Source organism: Lissotriton vulgaris, chromosome 12 (genome assembly GCF_964263255.1).
Source record: "Lissotriton vulgaris chromosome 12, aLisVul1.2, whole genome shotgun sequence".
NCBI lineage: Eukaryota > Metazoa > Chordata > Amphibia > Caudata > Salamandridae > Lissotriton > Lissotriton vulgaris.
In genome coordinates, this window is record NC_141700.1 from 299,677,314 (window position 1) to 299,691,610 (window position 14,297).

At 44.6% G+C, this 14,297-nt stretch overlaps 1 protein-coding gene across 1 annotated transcript in view; it reads right to left on the bottom strand.

The window, feature by feature from the left end:
* Positions 1–11,620, bottom strand: part of CDYL2 (chromodomain Y like 2) — a 543,748-nt gene extending 532,128 nt beyond the window's left edge. The window contains exon 1 of the mRNA XM_086945095.1: positions 11,444–11,620. Within this exon, the coding sequence (XP_086801221.1) occupies positions 11,444–11,620 (177 nt within the window). The remainder of the gene's footprint in view (positions 1–11,443) is intronic.
* Positions 11,621–14,297: the final 2,677 nt, after the last annotated feature.

The window sequence follows — 14,297 nt, forward strand, 5'->3', positions numbered from 1 at the left end:
AAATAGATCCTGTGACCTGTATCTTAATTAAAAATAAATTATATAAGGATAAAACATATATTAATCCGTACAGAGCTTATAATAAAAACATTACATCTGTGATGTATTCATCTATCTTTCAACAAAAATTTAAATATGGATGAAGAAATTGTGAAAAGGAAATAGAAGTGAAAAACCTTGATATATTAGTGGTATGAACTGGTCTACCCTAAAGAATGATATACTGAATCATTCAGGTAGACATTAGACAGGATATTTAAATTGTTATTGGTGTTTATAAATCATGCTTCTGCTTTTCTACTTATGTGGGACATATAAATCCCTAGAAGACAAAAGCATGCATGCATTCAAGAAATATAGCTCAATGGTTGTGTGTTACAATATCAATTGACAACGTTTTGGTCTACCACAATAATATTGTGAGCAATCTATTGATTAACATAATATTGTGAAGTTAAGTATATATAGGTGAGTATAGATGTACTATTCCTAACTCACATCTATACACATTGAAGATATATATACACACACACATATATCAAGTTACACTTACGAGCACTTAAGTAAAGCAAATCTATACTAACCTAAATATATTTACCTTCACAATTTTATGGCAGTCGATATTTTAGTCACTTTTTTTGGGAAGATAGTATTTAGAACTAAATATTGGGGTATGTAATGCAAATCAGTTTGAATGAATATCAGATTGTGACAATGTAATATGATCAGATTTGAATGATATTCTTTGAAGGTTGCAGAAATGATTGTTCTTGGTGACATTTAACTTTTTCTATTGTATTCACTGCACTTTTACTCAGGATTTTTAGAATTCTTCCAAATATAATAACATATTTGGGTGGTCGTCAATGCACTTCAAAATATTTTTCTAAATAAGAAAACTTTTAAAATAAGAAACCTACCGCTCAGAGCATACTGGGGATACTATTGTATAAAACAACAACATTTGAAACCTAAAGGAGTTAAGGTAAGTCAATCATACTTTTAATGTAAGTCATCTTAATTTTAGAACTCTTGTCTATGTACTGTATGTGCTCACCAATCACTGCACATCATGATGTGGGTTTGCCATTTTTCCTTTATTTTAAGATGTAATTGTAATACCTGGCATTATAAAATGTCCTTGTATCAGTATAATACTAATTTGCAGCTGTCTGATATCATCCTTTGTACTCTAAATACAGTGACTTTATTGCAGACACTAAATACAAAAAAAAACACATTTTGATCATGTCAATAAACTACAACTCATACATTTTTGTGCAAATTCAAGCACAAACACTTTCATAATTGCAAGAAACCGCAATTCACATAGGGGCATATGTTTGCTTTGTATATTTATATTTAATCTCTTTGCAATTGGCATTTCACATGAACGCCGATGAGGACAGAAAGAGGCCTTTTATATAATATATCAAAAAGTCAAATATTTGCCCCACAATCTTTTTGTTTCAGTATCAATTTACAAGAAGTTCACAGTGATCTGTGTAATCAGCATTGGCAAATCAACTCTAAGGGGATTCAATACTGCAAACCATGACACATTTTCAGGAAAGTAGCATTACTATTCATTAAAATAAAGCATGGAACACCACCTTTCCATCAATTTAGTACGTCAACTGTACATCTATGGACTCAAAAAGTTAGTTCTTGATTTGTTCAATATTTCATATTTATAAATGTTCCAAACCTTCCAAGTCCAAGAACCATTAAAAAAACACAGCAAAATAATAAAGGTGATACTCATCTTGTAGGTAAACTTAACAGTACATGCTATTGTCATTTTGCAAAACCCTGTACATGTAGCCTATGTGCTTTTGTTATACCATTTGTTGAAATACATATTTATGAAGTTCTAAGACAATGTAAATGCTTCAGGAGCATTAGTCAAGCGACCTCTAACAAAACAAGCTCTGGGTCAATAGTTTCCTTACGATAATGAACATGAATGGAGGACAAAGATATCTATACTATGTGGAAACACATTTTGCCTTTTTTATTTAAATAAGATGTCTATCACCGTCTGTTGCTATACAAAATTCAAGTCTATTTAATTTGCCTCATCACTCATAATAATCAGTTAGATAAACAAAACCCACAACATATGTTTTAATAAAGCAAAACCATTGTGACAAGTATACATTAGAGAAATATAATCTTATCTTGGTGAATCACTTTTGCTCAACAAGCAATATAGGTTTATATTTATATGTACTTTGAAGAGTTGTTTCTGCTCAACTAAAGACCAAAGTGATCTGTGTATTTAGCAAATATCAATCAATAAATCAATCAAGGCATTTGTAAAGCGCACTACATACCCGCAAGGGTCCCAAGGTGCCATGGGGGGGGAGTGGGGGGGGGATGCTGCTACTGATCAAAGAGCCAGGTGTTGAGGAGTCTTCTGAAGGCCAGTAGGTCTTGGGTCTGCCGTAGGTTGGTGGGGAGGGTGTTCCAGGTCTTGGCTGCGAGGTGGGAGAAGGATCTGCCGCCGCCGGTCGTTCTACGGATGCGAGGGACAGTGGCGAGGTCGGCGGAGCTGAGCTTGCGGGTGGGGGTGTAGAAGCTGAGTTGTCTGTTGAGGTAAGCTGGGCTGGTGTCATGGAGAGCTTTGTGTGCATGGATGAGGAGCTTGAAGGTTACCCTCTTGTTGACGGGGAGCAAGTGCGTGTCTGTCAGGTGGGGTGTAATGTGGCAGCAGCAGGGGATGTAGAGGACCAGACGTGCCGAGGCGTTCTGGATGTGTTGCAGTCGTCTCAAGAGTTTGGCCAATGTGCCTGTGTTGAGGGCATTTCAGTAGTCCAGCCTGCTGGTGAAAGAGGGCCTGGATGACTGCTTTTCTTGTTTCGGTGGGGATCCACTTGAAGATCCAGGGGAGCATTCGGAGGGGGTTGAAGCAGGATGAGGAGACCGCATTGACCTGCTTAGTCATGGAGAGGGTGGAGTCAAGTACGACCCCCTAGGTTGCGAGCGTGGTCGGTGGGTGTTGGGGCTGTTCCTAGTCTTGTCGGCCACCAGGAGTCGTCCCAGTCTAAGGGGGTGGAGCCGAGGATGAGGACTTCCGTCTTGTCTGAGTTCAGCTCCAGTCAGCTGTTCCTCATCCATTCGGCGACAGCCTTCATTCCGTCGTGGAGGTTGGTTTTGGCGGTGTGAGTGTCTTTGGTAAGGGAGAGGATCAGCTGGGTGTCGTTGGCGTAGGAGATGATGTTGAGGTTGTGCTGTCGGGCGACGCAGGCGAGGGGTGCCATGTAGATGTTAAACAGTGTTGGGCTGAGGGAAGAGCCCTGGGGTACACCGCAGATGATCTCAGTGGCGTTGAAGCGGAGGGGGGGGGGGGGTCAGTCGCTCTGCATTATACCAGATAGGAAGGATGTAGTCCAGTCCAGTGCCTTCTCTTGGATTCCGGCGTCAGGTAGGCATGTTCGCAATGTGCGGTGGCAGACCATGTCGAAGCCGGCTGACAGGTACAGGAGGATGAGGGCCGCTGTTTCTCCGTTGTCGAGCAGGATTCCGATGTCGTCGGTGGAGGCAATGAGGGCGGTTTCGGTGCTCTGGTTGCTGCGGAACCCACACTGGGACGGGTCGAGGATGCTGTTCTCCTCAAGGTAGTGGGTCAGTTGTTTGTTGATGATTGTCAGTGATCTTACAGTGGAAGACGGTTGCCAGCGAGTTGCACAGGTCTTGCGAAGGCGGGATATCGTTGGTGTTGGGGCTGGGGTTAAAGAGTTCCTTCACGATGTTGAAGAGCTCTTTGCTGTTGTGTGCGTTGTCATCTAGGCATATGAGATGAGTACTAACACTGCACTACTCAGAAATACAGGATGGAGAACATACTCCCTTTTGATTGTTTCTACACACTATTAACTGTTTTCATGGAGGACCTTCTGCTGCAAAAACCACATAGTGCCACTGTTGTCACATTACACACTAAAAACCATAAGCAATAGGCATGTAACGCTCAGAGGCCCATTTTGTACCCACTCTTAACTTCAATTCTACAGTTCATTGACTTAAAGAGTGGTCATAAAAATAAGTACCTTCAGTTTTGCAGTCTTGTATTTTTTAGGTGAAATGCACATATACTTTGTACCAACATGCATCAGCTAAACGGTTAAACGTGCATTAGGTCTGTATGTCCACCACCCCAAGACAACCTCAGCCCCCTTGTGCGTGAGATAATACGATTTGATGGATTGTCCGGCATACAGATGAACTGGAGCGAGTCAGTGTTGTTCCCTCCTACTGATGCCACCAAGCCCTTCACACCGGATTTTCCTTTGGTTTGGGCCTCTGGCCCCACTCGCTACCTTGGTGTATGGCCGAGTAGGGACTGGGATGACCTCTGGAGGGCCAACGTTGGACGTGCTGTGGACTGGCTTGAGTATTGAATACCCCATTGGAATCGACTCCCCTTGTCCCTGGCTGTTCGAATAGCCATTGCCAAGATGGTGGCCCTCCCGAAATTCCTTTATCACTTTTTGAATATTCCCATACCTCTAACTGCCCATTTATTTTGTAGAATTCGTTCTCTGATCATTTCTCTGGTTTGGGCTGGCAAACAGCCCAGGATTGCGTAGGACATCCTCACTCTCCCCATGTCGGTTGGCAGTATGAGCGCCCCCAAATTTAAACGTTATGCCTTAAGTGCCCAGGGCAGTTTTTTACATTTTTGGATTCAACCCAACCCTTTTCAGCCGCACATTGCGGTTGAATGAACACTACGTACTGGGCACACGTGAGGTCAAAAATTCTGATAATACAGTAGTTAAGGACAAAAATGATAGACACCAGTGGGGAGTTGAAACCAATATGTTAGCTTTATGTAGTACCTTTCTTTCAATTTCTACAAACGCCAGCTGATACGTGTTTCATCAACAGGACGATGCCTGTGACTCATCAGGGCTGTAAAGGGCGTGGTATTGGATCGGGGGACCGGTAAGATTGATCGACCCAGTCAAGGGTGAAGCTGTGGTCGAGGGTGCGGGTCGAGATGATAGCTTGCAGGAGACGCAGTCGGGTATAGCTGCGTGGCGGCAACCTCCGGGTAGCGGGCTGCTGCGAAGCCGTGGTGCTGGTACATTTCGGCTACATTCGGTTGAAGCCGACCTTGAAACTCCCTGGCCGCTGAACACCGCCCTGTTTGCCCCAGCGAGTCGCCCACATGCTGAGGTGGACACGGTTGAAACCGGGCTGGGCCTGGTCGGGTCTGCGCCGTCTTTCCAATGCTCCGATGTTATCAGCTAATACCATTCCAATTGTACGTCATCTTGCCTTCCCTCCTCTCTAACCAACTGGCATGTCTAAACATGCCGCCTGTTTGGGGCTGACGACATTGGGGGACCGTTACCCCGGAGATACGTTTTATTCTCTTCCTGCTTCTTCTGGCCCATGGGCACATTGCTCTATTATCAGCTGTGGGCTATCTGTAAGGAGCTGCATCCAACGTTCCGCCAACCTCCACCTTCAATACCCGCTCTCAGCTTTATATATACATCCCTCACCCCCGTAAGCTGGTAACTAAACTATACGCCCTTATGCTGTCGACCACCTCTATCTCTACTGACCGCGCATGTGTGGCATGGGGCGAAGATTTGGGTATAGACATAGCCCAAGCTGATTGGCTTTATTGCTGCAACCAGACGAAGAATCTATCACCCAACTATCGTCTTCGTCTCATACATTTCAAATATCTGCACAGGCTATACCGCACCCCTGTTCAGCTACATAAATTGGGACTTATACCTAACAATAGGTGCATGCGTTGCTCTGCCCCTGTCGCAGATTTTATTCATCTTGTGTGGTTGTGCCCTAAAGTGTCATATTTCTGGTTGGCGGTTTGCATCGCCATCTCTGAGATCACCTCAGCGCGAATTTAGCCCGATCCGCAGCTGTGTCTGCGTAGGGTGGCTATGTGTTAGGGTCGCAGACCGGCACCCAAGTTCGCCCACTTGCTTGAGGATGCTTCGAGATGCCAGACCTTGCTATCTGAATTTTTGGGCCTTCTGCCTGCGAGAACCCGCCCACCTGACATATGGGGTCCCCTTGTGACATACCTCCATTCCAAACCTTGTCTAAGCCGAACTGCCTCTTCTGCGCTCCCCGCTGGCACTCCGCCCGCGGTGGTCGCCGGTGCTGGTCAGTAACTGCTTCCCTCCTTGCTCCCGTCTACCCCTCCTGCTGAGCTTGTTCTTTCCCTTACAGTGCTGTCACCACCTCCTTTAGTTATGTGATGCTCATGGTGAAATAGCCGTTATGTACAGGATAAGGCTTCTGTCTGATTGGGATTTCACAATGTTTATTGTATTACGCAAATAGCCTGCTGTGTACAATGCTCTGATCTGATGCAAACGTGTATTAGGATTATGTTGACTCTGTTAATAAAGGTTTTGAAAATCAAGAAGAAAAAAAAACCTGCATTGGGTCTTCATTAAACAACTTGAAGTCTGGCGATGAGAGACTTCCCCCAGTATAATGAACTTTCAAAACATGCATTTCCAAATTTCAGAGGTGGTTCAGTGATAAGACCAGTGGTATGGCAAATGCTCTACAGATCCTAATGCAAGCAACAAAGGTGCACCATACCCACTGGTGGGGTACTAAAAGACAGCCATAATTAGGGAGTGCAGTAGGTTTCACAGCCTTATGTCCTGGTTCAACTATACCTGCTGCACCAGTTATACCTATGCCACTTGGTAACTCAAAACTAAGGAGTCACCAACAAAGAATGCTATTAAATAAAATTGTCTCCACTAAAAATTGTATTGGAAAGATGCAAACTGATTTTACACAGGGTTGCAAAATTCAGAAACAAATAGCACTGATGAATGAAATAAATTTAGCTTATTGGACATGGAACCTACACTGATTAACCTAAACAACACTCTGCCTAGGGCAGATCTCTCAACAGTGAAGTAGGTGCAGTGGCAACAGGGCACATGTCTATAGGGGGCGCACTGAAGACCAAAATATGGGAGTATTTTACTACAAAACCACGGATACCCAGGACATTTTCCCTGCTTGCACTGTTGCCCATTGCAGAATTGCTATGTAACTGCACTATGATTTTGTAACGCACCACTTTTTGAAACCACTATCAGTGAAAGACTACACTAATGGCAATACAGCAAAATAGAAACCTTTGCTACCATAACATATATAACTGTCTTTAGGATGTCATTTACATTGTTGGTCACTACCAATACAGTTTCCCCACAAAGAATCCACCTCACAACAGTAGCCCCACATCCCTTATTAACCCATTGCGTGCTCATGACGGCTCCACGCCGTCATGAGTCACGGGCGGTGTGTGCTCATGACGGCATGGAGCCATCATGCCGCTGCCGCTGCCGCTCCGCCCATGAGGGACTAATTCTAGGCCTGTGCGGGCGAATAAGTGAGTGTGCGGGGTCATGACGGCTCCATGCCGTCATGAGCACACGCAGCCTGTGACTCATGACCGTGTTGAGCCGTCATAAGTACGGGAGCGCCACACCCACCCCCTAGCCCCTCCCGCTCCGCAGGGAAGGTGTTAAACATGTTCTACAGAGGAACACTTAGAAAATTGTTTGTGTCACCGTAATAGAAACACTCTCCTCAACTCAATGGAACAGTCATCTTTCTTAGCATGTCTTGGAATGGAAACACCTTGAACCATTTGTAGGAGCATGTTTCTTAACTTAACTCCTTAAATATAAGAATTGCAAATGCCAATAGGCCTGGCTTTAAAGGAATGGTGTATGGTAATGTGAAGCATTACAAATAGATATCATGGACATGGATATGTATTTATGTGGAAGCAAAGAACAGTATGATAACTTTGGTGTAGGTTAAAACAGTGAAGTGGTAGTAGCTTTGTCAAGTCAGTCCTTCCATCTGTGTTGCAGCCACAGAAGACCACCATATATTATCTACTTATCTAAGACACCTTAATAGCATTATAATGTAATGTCTGTGTCCCTGAAAATTCAAGCTCAGGCAGCTGGTTATGTAAACAAAATTATCACAGCTATGTGGAGGACAAGCACTTTTTGTGGAAGAACACAACTTAACTTCTGTTGAATTAAAACATGTACTCCAGGATTGCCAGCATGAGGGCGGGGCGGGGCTTGGACGGCAGAGGTTGCTTGATCGCGTCTCTCTGCCATGGAACGGAGTCCGAATGTGGCGATTCCGGAGTTATAGCACTCGTGAAAGTGTCCGAGCACAAGGATTCAATTAATGAAGGTCTGCTGCTCCCATTTGTGTTATGTGAGATGACATTTACATTGCAGCCATGGAAATCATACCCGATGTAACTTTTGGCCCGGAGTAAAAGAGCTTTTTCAAAATGGAGGATTCGGAGCGTTCCTGCAACGGGCCGCCATATGTGGCAATACTCTAATCTCGATCCTTGGTATCACCGGATTCCATCGCATTTCACTGCTCTCAGCTTACGATAACGTATTTATGCTTTACGATTGATCCCTCTGTTAAGCGGAGCTTGTTTTTTACGAATGAAGCCTGACTAAGATGGCGGATCTCGAGAGTAATGGCATTGGGCTTTGTTATTGCCAGTAATTGCATGTAAGATTCCTCATTACACCTGCTGCATTGGTATTCTCCTGGTTTTACCCTGCATCTTGGTACTTGTGCTCCAATACCAATTGACAGTGCTGAGCAGAGGAGTATTGCGTGTGGTGGCGGCTTGTGGGAACCAGCTGGTGATGAGACTAGCGAGCGCAGAGGTCTCCCCGGCATATTGACGCCTCCCCTTGCTAATCAGATGAGAGGCAAGATAGCACCTAGCGGCCTTTTAAGCGCATTGCCGGTGCAGCGGAGTCCCACGACGACCAGCACAGGCAGTGGCGCTATCAGAGGCCGCTTGTGGACCCCTACTCTGGTTATCGGTGATGCTGCACCAGCTTCCAGCGCCTGCACAAAGGACCCTGGTGAGGGGAGAAAAGAATCAGTCACGATAATTAGCGCCGCAGCGTGGGACCAGCACTGACGCCTAAGACGAGTTTAAAGGTTCAAGAAATTAAGCAGGCTGGGAGCCACTCCATTTCCTTTCGGTTGTCCAACCGGGCGCACAACTGATGAGGTATTTGCTACAATTTTTGTTTTTTTTAGGGGCTCTGCGGCTGTCCGTTTAAAGCGTGTTGCCGGTCCTTATAATGGCGACTCTACGACCAATACAGAGCTCCTCCTTCCAGCCTGGCGATTTGGTGCTTTGTCAACGTGGCGCTAGCCAAGTGGGAAGTGGCAATGCCATTAGACGCTTTTACAGGGAGTGCCTTTCTCTACCAGCTTGACTCCCTTAATGGCCCCCATAACTATTCCCTTCTCCAAAGCACTCATACTCCCCTTGTTGGGGATGGAGCCAGCATCTTTGCCCTGGAGTCTCAGAGACCCCTCTGAGAGTCCACAGTGACAAGGGTGTCACACATAGTGGAGGACTGGGATGTATCCCCTTACCACTGGGAGCCATCTCCTACCCTGCTGGATGTCGGACACTGTGTTCCAGCTGGTTTTCCTCCCCCTCCCCCACCTCTCACCTCCTTCATTCTTCAGAGTGTGCCCGTGGCCAAAGCACTCCTCTCCCTTTGTTGGGGAGGGATCCTGCATCTATGCCCTGGAGTCTCAGCGACCCTGCTGGGAGAGATCACTGTGACAAGGGAATCACACATAACTGAGGACTGAGAATGATCCCTGTACCGGGGGGAGCCGTCTCCTACCCAGCCGGACATCAAACGCAGTTTCTCCCCCGTCTCCACGCCGTGTCCACTACCCCCGCCACCTCCCTTTTCTCCTTCATTCTTTGGCTACCACCCCTTTTCCTTTCCTCTCCCCCCTGAATTGCTCTCCACCTGCCTGCTTTGTCTATCCTTATGCCTATTCTCCGCTTAATCTCCCTCCCTGTCACCCTTTTTCATTACCCCTTTACCCCTCTCCACGCCATGAACCAACGGATGTAACTTGCAACTGATGTACCTTCTGTAACAATGTGTAATTTGTAACCTATGTTACTCTCCTCATGTAAAGCGCTCTGATACCTCCAGGTCTAGCCAGCGCTATATAAAACTCAAGTAAATACATTTAAAAAAGCTCCTCCCCTGGAGATTCCCTCATAATTGTCTGGTGACATCTGTGCTGTCAGCCCAGGCCAAAAAAAACTAGAAATTGCAAATGTGCTTTACATTGCACCATACCACCGAGGATATATTTTAAGAAGTCTAGGAAACAAGTCGCACAAATAATTGAATGAAGGATTCCTTTTTTCAAGCTCCAGAAGCAAGATGCTAGGGTGCACATCCTATGTTTCCTCAACTCAAAAGGAACACGCCACTATGCTCCACGCATTAAACAGGTCAACACTTTGCCGCTCTGCTTGTCCTGGCGTCAGAACGCAAGAAATAATGCCAGTGGTCCAGGAATCAGCACACGCCCTTTAGCGAGGGATGCATAGTTCTCACATCACACCGAGCGAGACGGCACTACACACGTTTCTGTCAAGAGAAAGTGGACACCGTCAAAAATGGCTATGGTACAACGCCAATGATGAGCGCAGCAAGCTCTCTTGGGGATGTCTGCTGCAGCAGATAAAACACACCACGCGTTGTTTCAAGACATAATTCCCTCCTTGTCTACTAAACATTCCAGGTTGTCCTTTCTCGGGTAGCAATTTACCACTGACCATTTTTTTTTTACAAATCAACTCTTATTAAAGTAGCACACGGACTGATCTGAGCAAGTGCATTTATTGCTTTAAATTGCCTGTGTTATTCAGCTTCGGATCCAGCACTTGTTCAGCGTGCGGTTTGTCGTTCAGCCACACAGAGCACGAGAAAACGATTGATGCGAGCAGCAGGTCAAATAAACATGCAATAGGTCCCCGGCTTTAAAAAGAGGCAGGCAGGCAGCGAGGTCCAAACCACTGACAGCAGCATCCCAAACTTTGACACTTCTCTCTGGCCTGCCAGCGCTAAGTGGATTTCGAATACATACATTAGCTGCCGGATCCTCAGGAGCATGCTAAGGCTACAGGCAAAGGTGACACTATTATTTTGTAGCCTACTTTGGTCTCCTACCCGACCAGCGCCGATTTCTCCGCCCACAGGAGCAGCAAGCGAGAAAGCGTCTTCCGTTCCTGCATTCGCAACAAATTCAGCAGCAGCAGGTCGGGAACTGACTTTACCTGGACTTTCTTTACTCTGCCCTCTGGGGCGCCACTGCACCGCACGCGAGAGCCTCGCTAGGCCTGCGTATCAACCCCCCGTACATTAGGTGGAGGGAGAAGAGGAGCCCTTCATCCCCTGTCACCCCGGCGATTTCCTCTGTTCTTCAGTAACTCCGGCTGGGCTCCGCGAGCCTTCCTCCCCCACAATCAGCCCGCTCCCAGTCCAGTATGTGCCCATAGCTGGGCTCTGGAGCCTGGCTATACGTTGCGTACCTCATAAAGGTCCCCCGAAGCCATGCTGGGCTGCGGAACTTGGCGTATGTGCGCTCCTCCTCCTCCTCTCCGTGCTGCTGCCGCGGGGGAGCTGTATGTTTGTGCAGAATGACAGGCTCTGGGCTTCGCCATGTGCGCAGTGCGCAGACTCGGGCACGGGGAGAGAGGCGTGAGCATCGGCGAGGAGCTGAGCTGGAGGCTGCACACAGGCGCCGCCTTCCGCCCTGCTCTCTGCTGCCGCCTGTTCCGCTCCCACAGCGCCCTTGAGCGGGGAGGCAGCAGGAGCGGCTGGCTGGCCGGGCGTTCCGCCAGCTACCTAGATGGTTCATTCGTCGGGAATAGAAAGGAAAGGCCAAAAATAAACTGGGGCAAAAGAAAGGGAAACACTGAAAAAATCCCGGGTAAAAGGGAACTATTCAAAAATGACTTTGAAACACCCTAAGAGTGAAGTACAAAGGCGTTATCCCTTGGCGAGAACACAAATCTAGGCAATAAATCTAGGGAAAGAAAAATATAGAAAACATTAAATTCAAGAGAATGAAAAGCAAAAATAAAAAGTGAAATTGACCGGGAAAAATGAGAAAGACAAAATAATGTACCAGGGTAAGAAGAAGTAGTACAGGTGTCAAACATGATGAGGCTCTGTAGACTCATTAAAAGCCTAAATTTAAGGTTTAAGAATAAATAACACACTTGCACAGATACTCGGCCAAAAACTGGGTAAAAAGAAGAAAAAAATATATAAAGGAAATGCAAAATATGAATAATTTGTGTAAGACTGGAGCCATATGTCATGGGTATATATTTCAGACCAACCCCCACCTTAGGTGTAAGCATCACATTCGAATAGCTCTGCTTCAGAGGAGCATATTGTATTGACAAATGCACTGGGCAAGAGAATTTGTGTTTTTTAATTGACGAGAAGGGTTATTGTATCCTTTTTTCTATTTGTGTTTGTTTTCTACAGTATTACAGGTCGTTCTAGTGCTTCCATCCATTTGTTGTGATTTCTTGCAGTGACTGAAAGTTACAATTGCTCTGGAAAAGTCAAACCACCAGCAAAAAGGGGCATAATCTTGCTTTTATGTTCTGTTGTATAATGTTCAATCAAATCTTTGTGTGTTCTGAAGGCATCTTCAGCTCTAAAGGAACAGTGACAAAATGGCAAACAAACTAGGACATGCTAATGGAAAACACAATCACCACTATAGGTGCAACATGTTTCTTTGATTTTTGACCAAAGACAACACCCGCCTGTATGTGCTCTTTAAAGCCTCCATTCAATTATAGCAGGTAATATTTCAAAACTAATTGTTGTACAATGTATTCTTTTGAAGAGACAGGCATAGAATTGTTTTTTTTTAATTACTTTGGGGAAAATGGATATTTCTTAAGTGTAATTAACATTTTTGCACCATGTTAAATTCGTTTTCAAGCTTACAATGGTGAAATCGCAAATTAAGCTCACCAAAAGGGGATACTGTTTATTAGAATGGAGAACACATGTCTGGCTATCAAACAGAAGCAAGTGCACACAGCTCTTTGTTGATTGATGTTATCCCTGATGTATATCACGTTAACTATGACGCACCAAAAGACATTAACATTATCCACACCTTTTAGCTGACACTATCTGCAACTCACCTTTTTTTTACTTTAACTGTTGGTAACTTAATCAGTGTCGGGGGTAACCTATTTATAGTGAATGCATTATGTATTTCAATGTTGTAAAAAAATAGATAAATAATAGCACATCATATTTCTGATCTTCAGTGTTGACAATGTCTTTTCCCACACCTTCTTAAATGTTCTATCTCACTCTCGTCAATATGTAATGGTATAGTGTCGCAATTAAGAAATGTCTTTCTGTTATGTGTTATATTATTACTACTTCTCAATATCAATGCCTTTACCAAATGTAGCTTGTTAAAGCCCACTTTCAATGGCAACAAATGTTGTGCTGCCTATACACGGCCTGGCAGTGATTTATCTGATCTATTAGCGTTATTAGTCATACTTCAATTGTAACCCTAAAATACCGAAAACATGGCAGTAATATTTCAGATTTTTGTAAGAGTGCTTTTTTAAGCTGATTTGCAATTTTGTTTTGGAAAAAAAGAAGTATCAATGCACGTTCCTCAGAAAAGTAAAGTGCCTACACCAGTCACCCTTGTCTTTAGTCAGTAAAGACCAAGATCTTGTAGAAAATGTCGCACAACCTGCAAATGTGTTTGTTTTTGGCACACATAAGAGGACACAAACTAGGACAAAAAATAGTTATTTAACAACCAAACTTAACACAAATATTTTCATGTGATATGAGTGACTATGTCTTTCCTCAGCATAGTTGGAAATGAGATACAGCTACAGTTCCACTTCAGGAGCTTCTACCTGGTAAAAGCCCCTAACCCTATGGGGTGGCAAAAATCTACCATACAGTAGAATAAATCAATACTTCATCTCTGGTTCCACAACAAAATGGATAGATGTAATATTTGCTCTAATATGAAGAAACAGAGCTTTTGATAACTGTGAAGGTCATTTGTAAGAAGTCTAATGGCCTACCCTGCTATGAGACCCCTAGTTCAGCTAAGGAAGGGTCCATTGGTATTGTTTAAATAAAGGAAGATGGAATAGTCTCTTGAAGGAAAGAGCAAAAGGAGCTCTCACTTAGAGAAAATGAAAACAAACTGTAAATGGTCTGGCACTAAAAACTGTAGCTTGAAATACTTAAGGTGTACATTGGTACAAGCAATCATGGTAGGTTTTTAGAGAGGACCATATTTTTCTCTTAATTATCTGCAAACAAATTGAATCTTGCATTTCTGCTGACGAGTGGGCTGCTCGCTGTCAT